A 19,384-nucleotide genomic window follows, 5' to 3' on the forward strand; every position below is an offset into this window, starting at 1 on the left:
GGCTTACCCTCCAAGAGCTTAGAGTCCACTGAGGGAGCCAGGACAAATACAAATGGAAATGTATTAAAGACCATAAAAAGAGAACAGGTGCAATGGTGTGGAGGTTCAAGGCTGCAGAAGGAACATCTAGTTCAGGGATCAGGAAAAGTTATGTGGAGGAGGTGGGATTTGGGATGAACCTCGAAAGACTGGGAGGATTTCAGTAGGTGGAGGCGGGTGTCAGGAATATTCAGGCAGAGAGAGCAAAGGCCAGAAACTGGGACTGTGTAGATGTATTTGAAAGTGCTGAACAAGCAGTTTGTAGCTGGTGCGTTGGATATATGTGGCAGAGGCCTGGGAGATGAGGTTGGGAAGGTCAAGCAGGGCATATGGTGGAGAGCGTGAGTTCTAGCGTGAGTTCTCTGATTTCTTTTCTAATGGGGAATGGGGAGGTTTGAGCCGGTGTTTGGTAGCAGTGGAAGAGGTAGATTAGGGAGGAGGAGGAGCAGATTGTTAGGAAGGGGCGCAGGTAGACAGCTGCAGACAGAGCCCGGTGGGGAGGTTTCGACTAGTAGAGAAGGAAAGCACAGCAGCCTGCTAAACTGGCCCTGCTGCTTTGACCCTTGCCGCCTTTCTACATGCCTCCCACTCAGCAGCTAGAAATGTTAAATTGCCACTCCTTCGCTCAAAGCTCTGTGATCTCCCAGCTCATTCACAGAAAAGTCCACTTCTTTGTGACCTATGATTTAACTCCTGGTTACCTCTTCAACTCTTTCTCCTTTCAGTCCCATTTGTTTATTGTGTGTTCTGTTTCAGCTGCACTGGGCTCATTGTTGGTCCTCAAACATGCCAGACACAGTCTCACTCCAGGACTTTTACACTTGCCACACATGTGCTGGGAATGTTCTCTCACTTTCCTCAGTGAGCTTCTCACATGGCCCCTTTCCAGTGAGGCATTCCTTAGCCACCCTGTTAAAAATCGCTGACCTTTCCTCCAAGGCTTCTTACCTCCATTCTGCCTTTAGTTTTCTCCTTAGCACCCATCACTCACCTACCATGGATTGTACTTACTTATTTATTGCCTCCCCAATGAGAAAGTAAGCTCTATGAAGACAGGGATTTTTTTTTTTTTGTCCATTACATTTCTGCTGAGTTTACACCACCTAGTAAGTACATAGTAAATATTTGATGAATGAATTAGTGAACGAGAGGAGGGAAGAAGGAGGTCATTTCTTTTTCTTTCTTTTTTTTTTTTGAGACCATCTTGCTTTGTTTCACTCTGGAGTGCAGCGGTGTGATCTCTGCTCACTGCATACGCCGCCTCCCAGGCTCAAGCAATTCTCCTGCCTCAGCCTCCCGAGTAGTTGGGATTACAGGCACCCGCCACCACGCCTGGCTACTTTTTGTCTTTTTAGTAGAGATGGGGTTTCACCATGTTGGTCAGGCTGGTCTCGAACTCCTGACCTCAGGTGATCCACCGCCTCGGCCTCCCAAAATGTTGGGATTATAGACATGAGCCATTGCACCTGGCAAAAGAGGTCATTTCTTTAGGATGTGACAACTGATATGGGAATAATGGAGAGAGAGGTACCAGAGGTGGTTATAGGGTTTGAACCTCAGATAATGGGGAGAGGAGCTAGTTGAGAGAAGCAGAAGGAATAAATTCTGAACTTGAGCTGCCTAAGAACACCCAGAACCATTGTATATGCTCCTTTGCTAGGTGTTTTGGAACAAGTATAGTATGAATGTGTTCAGGTCAATTTTTGACCCAGCAAAGAAGAATCACTAAAAGCTACATGCCTGGGCCCTGTGCTCTTAGTCTTTCTGCATACATACTTCCTTTGCTAAATTGCCCTTTATTTTGTGTTTGCAGCTTTATTGAAAGTTGCTGCTTGAATTTCCCATATTTGCCATAGGATGGTTGCTCAGTGCCCTTTATATAAAACCCCTTTCCAAAGATCAATGGTTCTCGAACCTAGCCTACATCAGCATCACCACAAAGACTCCCTTAAACCCAGGTCTCTAGGCCCCAGTCCACAGTCTCTGATTCAGTAGGTCTGGAGTGGGGCCTGAGAATTAGCTTTGTTTTTTTTAACAATTTCCCAGATGATACTGAAGCTGTTGGTCCAGGAACCGCACTGTGAAAATCACAGCTCTAGAACATAGTTAGGAAAAACTTTGTTTTCCAGGAAGAAAGTAGAATGTTTCTGCATTTCTGATAATGATGATTATACAGCTTTTTGCTTTGATGGCCAGGAAAGTCAGAGTCAAATCTGAAACCCAGGAAAAGTCTTATGGCCACATTTCTTTCCCCCAGTTTGGATGCTCTGCTCTATTTACATTTTCTGTGTATTGAATTCTTTGTTTCTTTTCTGTCTAACTTTTATTTTATTGTATGTATGATTTCTGGTGGTCAGCCACATCTTTAGATTTGGACTTGCAGCTTAGGAGGTGAATAGTAAATGGTAACAGTCCAGGCAGAGAATCCCTAAAAAAGAAAGCTCTTTCTATATACTCAGCAAAATAACTGTGGGGTGACTCATCAGAGTAGCATCTCCTTAGAAAGATATTCGAAAATACTCAAAAGTGCTGATTTAAACAAGTAAGGGAGTACTGTGGCCAGGAGCCACTAATGATGTCTTTTAGGCCCTGGCAGACATCATTTCTACCCCCTTGTTGTAGGTAAGTGTCTTGGGCTCGATGTGCTAAGCTGCAAGGTGACTGTGGTGTGCTAGTGTCATCTAGTTCCTGTCTTTTCCAGGCAAGCAGCAAATGCTATTTGACGGTGTGTTTTGGAGGGGTGGGAGGACATAGAGTATCTTCATGGGGCCTTAGATTGGGAAGCCCGTGGGCTCATTTCTTTCAAAGAAAATGAGCAGGAAATGAGGGCATGTACGTCCTGTGTTGGCCATGTTGCATACGATAAGCAGTCTTGGTTTTGCTTTTACAGAAAACCCTGACTAAAAATAGTTTGATTCTTCTGGATAACAGGCATGGAAAATTTGTATCTGCCAAATGCTCAAGAACATACAGGATCATGAGAAATTCACAGGCCATAAAAGTTACTAAGGTTTTCACTGCAGGATGATCATATGTTTTCGCCAGCTTTTTGATCCACCAGAAGGCCTTAAAGAATACAAATGATAGGAACTACAAGATTAGAAATAATGGAACATTTAAATAGAGTCATCCCTTGGTATCCATGGGGGATTGGTTCCAGAACCCCTTGGTGGATACCAAAATCCATGATGCTCAAGTCTCTGATATAAAAATGGTGTAATATTTGCATAAAAACTACACACATCTTTAAATCATATACTTTAAATCATCTCTTGTTACTTATAATGCCTTTATATACTTTAAATCATCTCTTGTTACTTATAATACCTAATACAATGTTAATACTATGTAAATAGTTGTTATATGGTATTGATTAGAGAATAAGGACAAGAAAAAAGTCTGTATGTGTTCAATACAGATGCACCCATTCATTTTTTTTCCTGAGTATTTTTGATCTGTGGTTGGTTGAATCCACGGATGCAGAATCCATGGACGCAGAATCCATGGATATGGAGGGCCAGCTGCACTTTAAGTACTTATAAAAGAAGAGGATTAAGGAGTTTCAAGAGATGTTAAAGGCTATTCAATAATTTGTACCCATGAGATTTTAATGTATAGAGATATCTGAGTGATGACATGATGAGGTTAATACCACTGGTAGAATAATTACTTATACTTCCTAAGAGAAGGGGGCAGGCCCTGCCATGCAGGACCACAGGGGGAGCATCAGGTTGGTCAGGAGGCAGAATCGGAGTGAGACCAGAGTCTGGGCCACAGCCTTTATTGGGGTTTCCTTGGGAAAGAGCTTAGGATTGGCTAGTTTGAATAATGCCCATAGGCTCTGGGCTACAAGGATGGCCTCCAGTTGTCTGGTACCTGAACCTGGGCGATTTAGGACAGGTGAAGTGTGTGTGAGTTAGATAAGGAGGTGGTTGGGGCCACCACCTTGGGATTGGTTGGTTTGTTTATGAAAGGTATGCTCCCAGTGGTGGCTGAGCCCAGTGCTATCTCTAAGAAGTGGCTGTAGTCCTGGGAGGGCAATCTGTCCCTGGCCAACAAGCTTTTTAAGAAGTCAAAGCATTATAAAATATATAAATTTACAAACATGATTAACAGAGAAGCTTATGTGTTCTAGCTGGAGTATCCGCTCACTGGCTTCCTTCAGCCATAATTATCATGTGGTGTTCCCTCTTTCTTTATTACACCACTTTTCCTCCTCCCCGCTGAGGAGGCCTTTCCTATGCCCTCAAGGCAAAGGCCTTGGTACTGCTCATGTTCTTTGCAAAGAACCCTGTATTTTAGCAGTATCACATTATTTTAAAATTTATCAATAAAAATCCCCATCTTTTATATAACAATGACCTTCCACTCTGGTTGCTGTCATCTTCATTCTTGGTCTCTGTGCCCAATGTGAATTTTATGCCTTGTTTGACGTTAGTCCCTTTAAGCTGCCTTTATCTGTCTGTTTGATCATTCTTCTCTCAAAATGTACTTTTATATAAGAAATGGGTGTTATTTAAAACTTTTAGCAAAGGACTAGATGGGTTTCCAAATGGAACCCAATAATTTAATTATTGAGATAAATGGCTGGCAATATCTATCCTAAGGAAATTTCTCTTTTTTTGTTTTTCTTTCTCACAAATATGTTTATGGGACAATTACTACAGGACTAAGAACTCAGGACTCATACATGAAAAGTTACAGACCTTGCCCTCAAAGGGAGGCAGAAAGGAAAGTAGACACAATATTAATATGTTAAGTCCTAAAATGGAGGTATGTACATTCTAAGGAGGTGGAAGGAAGAGGAGAAAGGAATCCATGTTGGCTGCCTGAGTCAGGGAGGACTTTCAGGGATGACACATTTCTGCATCCTTTTAAAATTGCACCTTTTAAAACAAGATCCTAAAAGTAATACATGTTCATGACAGAAAATTTAGAGAATAAAGTAAAAGTGAAGTGCAATCCCATTTCTGAAAATAAAATGCTTAACTTTTTTAATAGTAAGAAAGTATTTATATTTTGAAACTAGATAGATGTGGTGGTTGCACAACATTGTGACTGTACTAAATTCCACTAACATTTTCACTTTAAAATAGTTAATTTTATATTCTGTGAATTTTGGCACAATAAATTATTTTTTTAAAAGGGTATGTATTTTAGTTGAATTTAAACATAAGGAAAATAAACTGCCTGGGCTACTAAATTTTAGATAAATGTTAGTATGTCTGGATATATCCATGTCAAAAATTATGAAAAGCATTAAGACGGGCCAGTATGTTTGTTTGGTATTTAATACTCATAATTTATACCTGGCTAGAAATGTACATTTGGAGGTAATAAAATTTAGTCAACTGTTTCATAATAATACTAACTTACCTATCTTGTATAATAATAAAACAAGCACTAGTCCTTATCCCACCCCCAGTTTAAATTTTAAAAAAAGATGTAAAAGGAACAAAATTAATATCTAATTTTACTTTTAGAAGAGCTCTTTAGAAGAACATAAAAGAAAAGTTGGTGTGGATGCACAATGTCAGTGGGTAAAAACAAACACAGCAACACATCCTGGGCATGGAATTTTCTTGCAACCAGAAGAAAAAAATCAGAATATTAATGAAGGGTAAAAATATGGTGAAACTAATTAGCCTACAGAAATTAGTATTTATAATTATGACTTTGAATCTTGAAGAAAATGTCTGATTATGTGATGCATTCTCTAGTATTACCAGTTAATACAGCAAAAATATTTAAAGCTTTGTTGCTTAAAGAGGCAATCACTCAGATATCTGAAAAATTAAGCATACCTCTTTCTCAGATATGCTGGATAAAGGACAATATTGTGTATTTTCTGTTTCTCCTGTTAGTATTTTAATTTTTCTTTAATGGACATTTTAGTTTATAATCTTATCTGACACCACTAAGGATTTGTTAGCATTAAAGAACCATACTTTAAAAAGGAGCATAATTTTCTATTTTCAGTGAGTTCACCACTGTGAACCACCTTTCGTCTTACGTTTTCTTAACTCTTAACCTGCTCCCCAGCAGGAAATTATGCCTCTTTGGAATGGACTTCATTTTCTCACAAGTATATGGCTATTGTTTTAGTACAAATTATTCCAGTGATATAATAAAGAATATTAATAAATACATTCTAAGTATATTTTTTGAGTGCCTCCTATAGGCCAGATGAATGCTGGGAGCTGAAGATGTACAGATACCCCAAGGTCCTGCAGTCAGAGCTTTTATAGTCTCCTGAAAGGAACAGACAGGTAAACACATGCAGCTACCTAAGAAATGATGACTAGAGCTATGGACCAAGTACATGGGAGCACAGAGAGGGAGCCCCCTAGACTGTCTAGAGAAGCTGTAAATGCTTCCAATAGGGGCAGACGCCAGTCATGAAACTTGATGGATGAGTTTGACATTTGCCAAGGAGACCGGTGGGAAATCCACAGATAGTACAGAGATGAAGTAGACCAGGCCACGGATGAAGCTTGGGGCAGGGCAGCCATAGGACTACAGAGTGGAAGGGCAGGCAGCAGCCCGCTCTCACAGGCCTGGCACACTCAGTGGTGTTCATGGTAACTGGGTCTTCCTCTTTTGCTTGGTCAATCCCTTTGTTGGCGTACATTTTTCAAATATGTCATTAAAACAAAGTTTGTTTCAGTAATCTAACACAAGAGCAAAAAGACATGATACAGATCCTTTCAGGTTGTAAAGAGCAGAAGCCAGTTCAAGCCACCTGAGATACTGGGGTTCTGGTGCAAGACTCCAGGGGAGAGCAGAAGCCCCAGTGGCTGGGCCCCTGGCTGATAGGGATGTGCCCATTGCCATTGAGCCCCACAGTCACTCTGCAGACTCCACTGTGGCTCCAGGGTCAGTTTTCCTTACTTTTGTCCCTCACTCAGTCTTCATACTCCCTGCCTACTTATCCCTTTATAGTCTCTAATGCAAACACTCTAAGGGAAACAAAGTCAAGGGGTTTTTGGCCAGTCTTTGCTCACAGAGTGTGCCTTAGGCCTCTGGTGGCTGTTGGGTTGCCTGTAGGTAGCAACTGAGTCCAGCCTCCTTCCCTGGTCCAATCAGCTCATTTGGGGCTATCAGGTCCTATGGTAAAAACCTTGCAGCTTCTGTATAAGGAGCCACAGAAGAGGGGTCTTCCAGTGTGACAGGGACTTGCAGAGCCATCTGTAGCCTGGGATATATTTCTCATCAAACTAAATAAACTCCCAGGAATTTCGTCTCTCTGCCCGCTTGAAAAGATGACTGCACCTTTCAGGTTCGCTGAAGTTGGTGCTCATTTAAGCTTTGCTCGTCCAAATAAAGGCCTTTTATAGTACTAGTTACTCGGGAGGCTGATGCGGGAGGATTGCTTGAACCCTGAGTTTGAGGCTGCAGTGAGCTATGATCACTTCATTGCATCCTGGCCTGGGCAAAAGAGGGAGACCCTATCTAAAACAAACAAACAAACAAACAAACAAACAAACAAACAAAAAATGAAGACCTTCATCTAATACAAACTTAAATTGTGACTTATTTTATGAATGAGCATAAAATATTCACACATGCTGGAACATGTTTGGCTAATGGTCAAAAAATTAGAAACATATCAATACCTTCTGCCTTATATCATGCTGTGATCAATGGGGTTTGGAGAATAAATTACGGCCTCTGCCCTCACTGATACTGATCCAGTCGCTCCTAAACACCATCCCTTATCAACTTCCGTAAGAATCCAGTCATGGCCGGGCATGGTGGCTCACACCTGTAATCCCAGCACTTTGGGAGGCCGAGGAGGGCAGATCATGAGGTCAGGAGATCAACACCATCCTGGCTAACATGGTGAAACTCCGTCTCTACTAAAAACACAAAACATTAGCCTGGTGTGGAGGCACTTGCCTGTAATCCCAGCTACTCGGGAGGCTGAGGCAGGAGAATCGCTTGAACCCTGGGGGAAGAGGTTGCAGTCAGCTGAGATCATGCCACTGCACTCCAGCCTGGGCAACAGAGCAAGACTCCAACTCAAAAAAAAAAAAAAAAAAAAAAAAAAAAAGAATCCACTCACACCACCCATCTCAGATTTTCTGAATTTTGACCAAAGGCTTTGGAGGCCACTGGGTGCACCAGATTTATTGCAGCATAGCTCCGTTGTGATTGGAGTGCAATTTAACACCAGGTCCGTGTGCACGGGATGATGGGGCCGCCTACACTGTCATCACTATGCACCTGGAAGGAGCAAATGATCTGCCAATGCTATTAACACTTCTTTTCAAAGTGATTTCAGAGTATAGACCACCTCTTGAATTTTGGTGCTTTGTGTTGAATTTTATTCCTACTTTACTACCACTTAAGGTATTTCCTGGTTTTAGTGCCAGCTTGAATTTATAAGATTTCCTAGCATTAAATGATCAAAAAATGATAATCACTATCATTATTTCATCATCTCTCCTTCATCATGCTTTTTACTGCATCTTTGGTTTTACAATAACACAGTTATAAATGACACCAAGAAACTGATCTAAAATACATTCTGTTGCATAAAAATTAAGTATTTGGTTGCAAATTTAGGAAGGTTTAACAACATTTTGCTAACTTAGTCTTCTAAATTTTATGTTTTTGAAACAATTTTGAATTTACATGAAAGCTATAGAAATAGCACAGGGCACCAGTGTACCCCACATCCTGATTCCCCAATTGTTAACATTTCTGAGAAATTGAGGGTATGGTACTCTACTGTCGCTAATACTTCAGTGTATGTTTCCCAAGTACAAGAACACTCTCCTATGTAACCACAGGGCAGCCATAAGAATCAGGAAATTTGGCCAGGTGCGGTGGCTCAAGCCTGTAATCCCAGCACTTTGGGAGGCCGAGACGGGCGGATCACGAGGTCAGGAGATCGAGACCATCCTGGCAAACATGGTGAAACCCCGTCTCTACTAAAAAATACAAAAAACTAGCCGGGTGAGGTGGCGGGCGCCTGTAGTCCCAGCTACTCAGGAGGCTGAGGCAGGAGAATGGCGTAAACCTGGGAGGCGGAGCTTGCAGTGAGCTGAGATCCGGCCACTGCACTTCAGCCTGGGCGACAGAGCAAGACTCCGTCTCAAAAAAAAAAAAAAAAAAAAAAAAAAGGATCAGGAAATTCACGTGGACCTGGTGCTACCATCTAAACCACAGGCCCCAGTCAGATTTTGCTGATTATCCCAATAATGTCCATCATGTCCAAGATTCAATCCAGGATCACATGCGTTTAGTTTTTGTGCCCTTTAGTCTCCTTCAACCTGAATCAGTCACTCAACCTTTTTTGTTTCTCATGACCTTGACCTTTTAAAAAAGGTACAAGCAAGTCACTTTGTATATCCATTAACTTTGAATATCCTTCAGTTTGGATTTGGTGATATTTCCTGATTCATCCGTGTTACACCACTGAAATGATGCTATGTTCAGTACATAGGAGCAGAGACACATAGTGTTAGTTTGCTCTATCACCAGTTAGGCTAACTTTTATCACTGGGATAAGATAGTACTTACCAGGTTCCTTCATTCTAAAGTTAATAAGTATAATGTAATTATTAATCAATGAGTAATTAAAAAGTACTTTGTGGGGAAATATTTTGAGGCTATGTAAATCCAGTTGACACCCATTATTTGTGGCAGCTATGTCCTATAAAGCCACTGTGAACACTGGATTAGCCTGGACTGAACTTCGCTCTTATGGGAGGTACTGGGTTGGGTTCCTATTACAACATAATCCTCAACCAATCAGTCGATACACGACCTTGCTTCATGTATCTTTCTGTTTAAAGACTCCTTATTTAATATATAGGGTGATTCATTATCACTGAACTTATTGTCAATTGCACTGTAACTCATGCCTGAAGGAAGCTTATCTAACATAAGTATTTTCTCCGTAAGGCACATTATGGTCTTTTGCACTTTAGGAACCCTAGACAGCACTGCAGCACAGGGGATTTTAAGCAATGAGATCACCAACAAATGGTACAAAAATGCACAACATGTGAGACAATGTGTTCTGGAAAGGACATGAGTTTACAATATGACAGCAGAAACAAGAAAGCAGAGTGTCACCTTGTTCCACCTCAGCTGGGAATGTGTGCATTGGAGGACTCAAATTTTTCTCTGGTCTGCACGTGACTGTGAAAGTGCTGCGAGTGTTAATTTTTGGGGTTACAAATAAATTTTAGCAAGTAGGTGTCTTTGCAAATATGGAATCTGTGAATAATAAACATCGAATATATTTCATTCCTGTTAGACTTTTGCTTACTGGTTTAGCATCTACAGAGGTCAAATTGTCCCAGATTGGGCCATTGAGAATCCTTCAAGCTGTCTTCTGTGTCCTTCTGACATGTCCTTACCATTCTATGAGCACATTTTTGCTTTCTTGTTCAACAAGGTTTACTAGGCTTATCTTGTATTATCTCTGCTCCAGTTGTAAAGTTAGACATTTTTCCAGGGAGCTCTGGTTCCTTTTAGTAGAAGATGGTTTTTAGAAACCAAGAATTGGGTGCCAGGTGGATGCATTCCTACCAGGGTGTCATTACTTCTAAGCCTTGTGAGCAGACAGAGAAGGACCTATATTTATACCCACATACAAACACACACACGGTCTATCATCCATGTGTCTATGTTCATCTAATCTATTTATCTATCTGCCTATCTGAACCGTGAATTCATACCAGTACCTCCTTCCAATCTGATGTAGAATGATCCCCCTTTCCATATTTGTAACTCTCTTCTTTGGCAGTTAGAAAACTGATTTCCATTATTTTCAATGTATTTATAACTTGCTAAGTCTCCTTCGATGTAAAAAAATCAACCAGTCCCACCAACTAAAGGTATAACCGTGGATACTGTGCTCCCACCTCAACTCCTGGAGGGCTGTAGGCTGAAAGCTCAGCCCCAGTAAAGGAGATTGAGAAAGGTAGAAGAAAGAAGAGTCGTTGAAGGTCTGAACTTCTGCTAATTCTTCTTAGATAACAGCAGATGTTTTTAATAAAAGAAGAGAGAACCATCATGCATGTTTTTAGTTACACTTGAAATTAGAAGGCTATTTTATCAAGCCAAATGGCTACAGAAGAAAAACCCGTTTGATATAACTAGTATTTCTTAAAATAGTCATGTGATAGTATATTAGTTTCTTATTTTAAAAATTTATTTTATATTTTTCCCAGATTTTTAGAGTCAACACATTGGCTTTTAATATACTGCTAAAGTTAATTTGAATCTTTAAATGTTGATAGATAATCTTAACTTTCTAAGTTCTAAATTTTGGATATGACGTTTCAATTTACAGTGTTTACAAGAGGCTGTAGGATGACTTTATGAAGCACTTTGATTATGTTTTTTCTCTGGTGTGTTTATCCATGTGAAAAAATGAAGCATGCATCTTAATTTTTTTTAATTGTTAATTTAAACTTTAAAAATTAAATTAAAATATAGAACATTAAATTTAGTCTAAATTTTAAAATGATGATAGTGAGCAGTCTTAAGTTTCTACATTTCAAATTCTGGTGAATAGAAAGCTATGAATTATAGCTTTAATAAAAGTTCTTGGCTAATTTTAATGAAATGACTCATTATGTTGAAAGAGATAACTGTTCTCAGATGACTATATTGCCAAAAATAATGCAGCTTACCTTTTCTATGAAGATACATAAAGATTACATAAATGTACATTAATTCACGTTCTAGCGTTGTAAAAATACAAAAGTATATACACAATAATCTCCTTTTTTTCCTATTTCCCAATCTTAGTCCCATTCAGAGAACATAAACCCTTAATAATCTGGTGTTATATATTTTTCCCAGATGTTTTAGAATCAACACATTGGCTTTTAATATACTGCTGAACCTAATTTGAATCTTTAACTGTTGATAGGTAATCTTAACTTTCTAAGTTCTAAATCTTGGATATGACATTTTAATTTACAGTGTTTACAACAGGCTGTAGGATGAGTATGATTGAAAAGTATGTATTTGATCATATAAAATACATTGTTTTGATTTGTTTGATTTTTAATTAAATAGAATTACACACATATATGTACATCCATTTTTGCAGCTAGCTTTACAAATTAATACAAATATTTCTTGGAGTTCTTTCATGCCAGTACATACAGCTCTATTTCATTTTTAACTACTGTCTGGTTTTCCATTATATGGCTGTGCCATCTTTTATTTAAACATTTCCCATCGATGGAAATGTAGATTCCCCCCTCCTATATTTTTAGTATTATAAACTATGCTCCAGTGAAAATACTTGCACATATATCTTGAAAAATATAGATGGCAGGTTCTGTGAAATAAATGCCTAGACTCAAGGGTGAAGCTTTCCTTTCTTGGAGGCAGCTCAGCAGATTCTAAGCCCCCACCTTTCGGCGCTCCTTTCCCTTTGGAGATCTTTGTTCCCTAATTCCAGTACCTCAGAGTGTCTGACCTCATGGCCTCATTCTTTTAGCTTTTTAAACTGTGACTATTTCCTGTTTCATAATAAGGCTTGACAATCAGAAATACAACATCATGTAGATGCCCACAGAAGCGGAATAGCTACATCATAATGTTAGTTGTGAAAAGTGGAAATTGTAATTGAAGGCTGCATTGCAGGCACTTTACATGTCTAGTGGACTTTGAGGTCTTAACAATAAATAACATTGTTTTAATCAATGAAGAAATGCAAATAATTCTAACAGTTTTTCAAATAGGAACTATCAGTTGTATGGGTATGTTTTTAGGTACTTTACTTAATTTCCATATCCTGGTTGAAAGAAAAACACCAAACAAAACAAAATCTATTTAGAGAGGATGGTTTCTAATCATCATCGGATCTTTCTATTTTTTTATTCTTTGGTGGCAAATGTTGCTGAATGGCTATTTCCAGTTCATTTCAAAAACAATTCAGTTTTATTTTGTTTTCCATCCATTGTTTATAACATTCATTTGTCATTTTTGTCATTTTGTAGACCTACCAAGAGCAGCTGTCAGGATCTTAAGCAACATGACATTCCTTTTTGTGAGTTTGTCATACACAGCTGAGAGTGCCATTGTAACTGCTTTCATTACCTTCATTCCCAAGTTCATCGAGTCACAGTTTGGTATCCCAGCCTCCAATGCCAGCATCTACACTGGTAAGGCACTGCCGCTAGGGCTGCTTGAAAACATGATCATTTTGACCATGAAATGGAATGGGTGAAGAGAAAGTTCAATCTAACATCGAAGTGTTAAACTAGTTCATTAACAGCTACCTTTCCCCCCAGATTTTAGGAGGAGGAAATCCTGGAAAGTGTTCTCTCTGATTCAGATTGTATTACCTTGTGCCACATTTCCCAACTCTGTTTTGGGAAGGGAGAGAATTTTGCATATTTATATTTACATGGTTCTCAGTTTAAAGAAATGAAATAGGCAATGACATTCAAATTTAAATCTAAATAGATCTTTTTATGGGTTGGCATGGGTCTTAAAGTGTTAAAAAAATTGATAACCTGAAATATAGATCTGTTTCATGGTAGCAGGATTTCCCCTTCAGAAGTGTGAACAGATTTTATTTGAATTACTGGAGATGTGTGAAGTTAAAAAGGAAATGTATGAATTTTATTTTAGATATTTGATGTCTGGGCAAACTGATTTTTAGGAGACTTTGATGCATATACCCATAGTACTTAGTGTTCAAATCTTCTTTCATAATAAATTGGATGCTTAGAAATGTGGAAACATTAATTCTCAGATATTGGAGAAATTTTCAGTATATTATATCATGTAATATTCTAGATATTTTCTTAGTGGTATCAAAGATGGCTGATTGACCATATCTTCCTAAAGTCATAATTTATTTAATAAGGTGTATTTCAACAGTTGAAGTATATTTAAATAGTGTAGAATTATGATAACTTTTCAGGTCACTTACGCTCCTATGAGAATTAGTTCTCCAATTCCACATTCAAATCCAGTAAACTTGAATTATCTGAAAATGAACAGGCATCACTGTAGAAATTGATTTGAAATATTTGGGTAATCACTTTGTGCTCTGCTTCATCTTATATATATAAAGACATACAACATTGGGTTGTGGGTCTAGGATAGCACATGTTTTTATAAAGAACATACTGCTGTGGACTATTGTAATTGTGACTTAAAATATGCTTTTCTCGATCTTGGTTGCAAAAATACATGTTTTCCTATGTTAAGGTAAAATTTCCAGATTATTTTATAGTTTGGTTGTGAGAAAATCTAAACCTTCCATTTGTAGTTTAATTCTTCCACTAACCCTTTGTTGAGCAATTATTTTTGGACAGGGAAAGCAAAAGTTGTCTTGTAGTCGGATTCAAAGCCACACAGCTGTTAATTGTAGTCTCCAGCATTTCCCAAACTAAGTTTCCATATTCAAAGGTGTTACTGGGAAGACAGTTCATAATAAAATAAATTTGGAACTTGCTGAGTTCAACAAAATATCATCGGATTCTTTACTGCAGGCCCTTTCATTTCCTTTAATATGCCGATATGCATTGTGAAACTCCCAGAAGACGACTCAGACTACAGCCTTTTCCAAAGTCATTTGACCATGAAACCCGATTTTTTTAGAGGCATCTTTTTCATAAACGCAGGTCCCCAGGATACACATAGGGCACATAGGGAAGCCATACTGTGTGCCCCGGTTCCAGACAGACTAGGGAGCAGAGCTGCCTAGATTATCCCATTTCTCTGCAGATGCACCATTTTCACCCCCAGAGTTAGTGGGAGAGTAGTGCAGTGCTGAGCTGGGCAGGCACTAATGCACCTTGAATACATACTGGCTAAAGCCATCTCTTAGTTACTGGTGGAGGCCAAGGCTAGACAGACAACTTGTGGAAAAACAGAATAAAGGGTTCAGCTGGAGCTGGGGTGTCGGCTGCAGACTTCCACAGTGGTATGGTTGAGGCAGTGGCCACTAAATGGGTCCCACTTGGCCAGGGAAGTGCAGGATTGAATAAGGCTAACTCACAGTGTTCATCCCATGGTCCAACGTCAGAATTAAAGAAGCAATATCTCAAAAATGCCACTTCCATTCTGATTTTGTCATAAGCAACTTTTGTTTGTTTGTTTATTTTGATCATAGTCAATGCAGTTTATACAATGTTCGCTATTCTACTTGTTCTGATAAAAAGCTTTTTATTTCCAGGTCGCATATTTTTTTTCTTCATAGACAGGCAACAAATAATAATAGTCAAGCGATATTAAGATTGATTAAGAGTAGAGGGGGCATGTTAAATTGCAGTAAGATTAAACAGAGATAATTCTTTTTAAAACTCCTCTTGGATTTTTTCTTCTTCTTTTCATAAATTTTAAGTTCTGGGGTACATGTGCAGTATGTGCAGGTTTGTTACATAGGTAAATGTGTGCCATGGTGGTTTGCTGCACCTATTAACCCATCATCTAGGTATTAAGCCCAGCATGCATTAGCTATTTTCCCTGACGCTCTCCTTCTCCCCTCAATCCCACAATAGACCCCAGTGTGTGCTGTTCCCCTCCCTCTATCTATGTGTTCTCATCATTCAGCTCCTACTTATAAGTGAGAACATGTGGTGTTTGGTTTTCTGTTCCTGTGTTAGTTTGCTGAGGATAATGGCTTCAAGTTCCATCCATGTCGCTGCACAGGACATGATCTTGTTCCATTGTATGACTGCATAGAATTCCATGGTGTATGTGCACCACATTTTCTTTATCCAGTCTGTCATTGATGGGCGTTTGAGTTGATTCCTTGTCTTTGCTATTGTAAATAGTGCTGCAATGAACATACGTGTGCATGTATCTTTATAATATAATTATTTATATTCCTTTGGGTATATACCCAGTAATGGGATTGCTGGGCCAAATGGTGTTTTTAGTTCTAGGTCTTTGAGGAATCGCCATACTGTCTTCCACAATGGCTGAACTAATTTACAGTTGCACCAACAGTGTAAAAGCATTCCTATTTCTCTACAGCCTTGGCAGCATCTGCTGTTTCTTGACTTTTTAATAATTGCCAACCTGACTGGCATGAGATGGCATCTCACTGTGATTTTGATTTGCATTTCTCTAATAATCAGTCATTTTGAGCTTTTTTCATGTTTCTTGGCTGCATGTATATCTTCTTTTGAGAAGTGTCTGTTCATGTCCTTTGCCCACTTTTCAATGGGGTTGTTTGTTGTCTTCTTGTAAATTTGTTAAAACTCCTCTTGGTTTTTTGAATTGTTATCAGTTTATTCATTCTTACTCTCTGGGCATAGATTTCATTTTTAAAAGAAATTTTAAAATTTGAGCTCTTTTGTTCTGTGAATCCCTTTTTTTAATGCATGTAGACTGATATGGGGAATTAAGAAATATATCTGAAAAAGAATTTATCATCTGACAAAGTTTTTGAGTTAAAATTCTCTTTTCACTTAAAAAATTATTTAGGTAAATACCCTGACCTTCATTGCAATTTGTTTGCGTTGTGTTATGGATGGAGAGGAAGCACCAAACACCTATGGAAGGACTGGCCTTCTATTGCTCGCTCGTTCACATTGCCATTGAATGCCAGCTCTATGCACAGCGCTGTGCCTGGTGTGTGGCTGGGGAAATCTAAAGACTCACACCAGGGCCTTAAGTTGCTTACACATCTAAGAGGAGAGAGAAAACTTATGAAATACATTAGAAAAAGCTGTCTGAATAAATTAACAGAAAATTTGGATCACAGAGATTATTTTGGCTGATGAGATAGTGTGTTTGAGTTGCATTTCATGGACAATGGCTTTTAACTAGGTTTTTAAGGGAAAGTAGAATCTGCCCATTTGGAGTTTGGAGAAAAGGTGTTTATTTCCTGTGGAGGACCAGCCTGAGCAAAGGCAAAGCAGCAGGGGAGGATAAAGCTTCCTCTAGTGGCAGAGGAGGGTGGAGGGGAGAGTTTATCCCTAGGTCAGAAATAGAGCTCCAAAGGCAAGCAGGTGCGGGGTGGGAAGTCTGCTCACGGACCTTCATCTCCCCTTCTCTCATGCCATAATCACTTGAGGATGCTTGTGCCTGGCGGGAGGTGGTGACACCAATGTCTGACGAGGGCATCATCGCAATACCACAGTCAACCCCACTTCACTCCTCTGGTATAGTGTGTTTCCACTAGACAGTGGCTTTGTGTCACAGTGCACTCTCCCTGCTCATGGTGTTTCTGCTGACCCCCTTGGGGTCACGTTTATCTCTTGAAACTAGCTAAATATTATGAAGTTGGTATTTTGGAGAAGCCTGAAATGATGGGAAGACCACTTGTATTAGTTTGTTCTCACACTGCTATAAAGATGTATCCAAGACTGGGTAATTTATAAAGAAAAGTGGTTTAATTGACTCATAGTTCCACATGGCTGGGGAAGCCTCAGGAAACTTACAGTCACAGCGAAAGGATAAGAGGCACGTCTTACATAGTGGCAGGTGAGAGTGAGCAAGAGCAGGAGAAACTGCCTTATAAAACTATCACATCTCGTGAGAACTCTCACCAACATGAGAATAGCATGGGGGGAAACCACCCCCATGATACCATCACCTCCCACCTGGCACCTCCCTTGATACATGGGGATTATGGGGATTACAATTTGAGATGAGATTTGAGTGGGGACACAGGGTCAAACCATATCAACCCTGAAGGAGCAGTTATACAGGGTGCCCTTGGAATCCATTCACTGCCAGTAACTAGTTGCATGACTTTGGTCAAGTCACTTTCCTCCCTAAATTTCAGCAGAAACTGGAGTTTATCTGTAACTTGAGGATAGTCTCTCCCCATCTCTCTCTATGTCAGCATTGTTGTGAGGATCAAATGAAGTAGTGAATAGCGATTTGTTTTGAAGTTTACTTAACTTCAAATAGGTACAACAATACAAATGGAAAAATACAACCTGATCATATCACAGTAAAAAAAAATACTATTTATGATGATAGCACCTTACATCTGAAGTTGTGCACTTTGAATAGGTCTGAGAATAAAATCTCTGTAATAATAATGATGATAATAAAAACACTGCTGACATGTACTGAGTGTTTACTAAGTTCAAGGCTCTACCTAAGCAATTTTATATGGATAACATCATTTAATCCGTTTAACTAATGCCTATGAAGTAGATATTATTAATTATGCCAGTTTTCCAGATGAGAAAAAAAATGCCCTGAGGGGTTTAAGTAACTTGCTTAAAGGCAAATAGTAAGTGTTAGAACCGGATGCTAGAGTCTTATATTCCTTGGAGTAAATACATATTGCTATGTGATTTTTTTTGTTTGTTTTAGATGGAGTCTCACTCTGTCACCAGGCTGCAATCCTGGTGCAATCCTGGCTCACTGCAACCTCCGCCTCTTGGGTTCAAGTGATTCTCCTCCCTCAGCCTCCCAAGTAGCTGGGACTACAGGCATGCGCCACCACACCTAGCTAATTTTTGTATTTTTAGTAGAGATGGGATTTCACCTTGTTGGCCAGGATGGTATGAATCTCTTGACCTCCTAGTCTGCCTGCCTCAGCTTCCCAAATTGCTGAGATTACAGGCATGAGCCACTGTACTCGGCCTTGCTATGTGATTTTTACTGAAATATTATAATACGTGTATGCTGTTGTCATCATTTCGATTTAGTCTTTTCACTATTTCCAAAAAGACAATATTCCAAAGGTTTTAGGATTCCACTTCCATCCACTCAGCCATGGCCCACAATGTCTGTTTTCAGAGCACTGTGATCTTTCAGCTTTGCCTTTGCTTGGGCTCTTGCCCTTTGATGTGTAGAATTATAAAGGGTTAGAGCTATTGGTTTGTCTTTACAGGGAAAGGAGCTTAAAATTCCATTTTGTTTTTCACTGTAGAATGATTGAGATACTTATTTCTGTGGTAAAAGAATTAGGTTGGAGTATAATTTAAAAAATTACTGTAATTTTTATTGTTGTCTAAATAACCAAATATTTGCCATCCGTCTTCAGCCACTGAATTGGGATTTGGTTGAAGTGATTTACAGCAGTGCCACGGAACTTAAATTGCAGCCTTTGGGAATCACTTCATCTTTAGATGCAAGAGGCATATGAATGGGCTTCGATTTGTTTCATTCTTCTAAGGGCATCAACAGCTTTTATATAATTTTATGAGCAGTTTTTAAAATCCATTTTTGTACTAGTTTTGTAAACATGTACACAGATTTTCTTTTTAATGTTGAGACTAAGCGTTTAAATACAAATAAAGTATTTTAGGTGTAGATGTCCACTATCACCGTCCGTTTCCAAGGTCAGGTGATGACACGTGGCCCTGAGACGTGTGCTGACACCACTCAAGCATGGTGGCTCTGAGAGAGGAGAAAGGTACTTGCAAGCCAACGTTTTGTA

At 39.2% G+C, this 19,384-nt stretch overlaps 1 protein-coding gene across 2 annotated transcripts in view; it reads left to right on the top strand.

The window, feature by feature from the left end:
* SLCO5A1 (solute carrier organic anion transporter family member 5A1) overlaps positions 1-19,384 on the top strand; it is a 160,974-nt gene that overhangs the window by 77,939 nt on the left and 63,651 nt on the right. The window contains exon 5 of one of the 2 annotated variants that reach the window (XM_010375049.2): positions 13,017-13,181. The exons of the other annotated variant lie outside the window; for it this stretch is intronic. Within the exon in view, the coding sequence (XP_010373351.2) occupies positions 13,017-13,181 (165 nt within the window). The remainder of the gene's footprint in view (positions 1-13,016; positions 13,182-19,384) is intronic. 2 annotated transcript variants of the gene reach the window in all.

Source organism: Rhinopithecus roxellana, chromosome 9 (assembly GCF_007565055.1).
Source record: "Rhinopithecus roxellana isolate Shanxi Qingling chromosome 9, ASM756505v1, whole genome shotgun sequence".
Lineage (NCBI taxonomy): Eukaryota > Metazoa > Chordata > Mammalia > Primates > Cercopithecidae > Rhinopithecus > Rhinopithecus roxellana.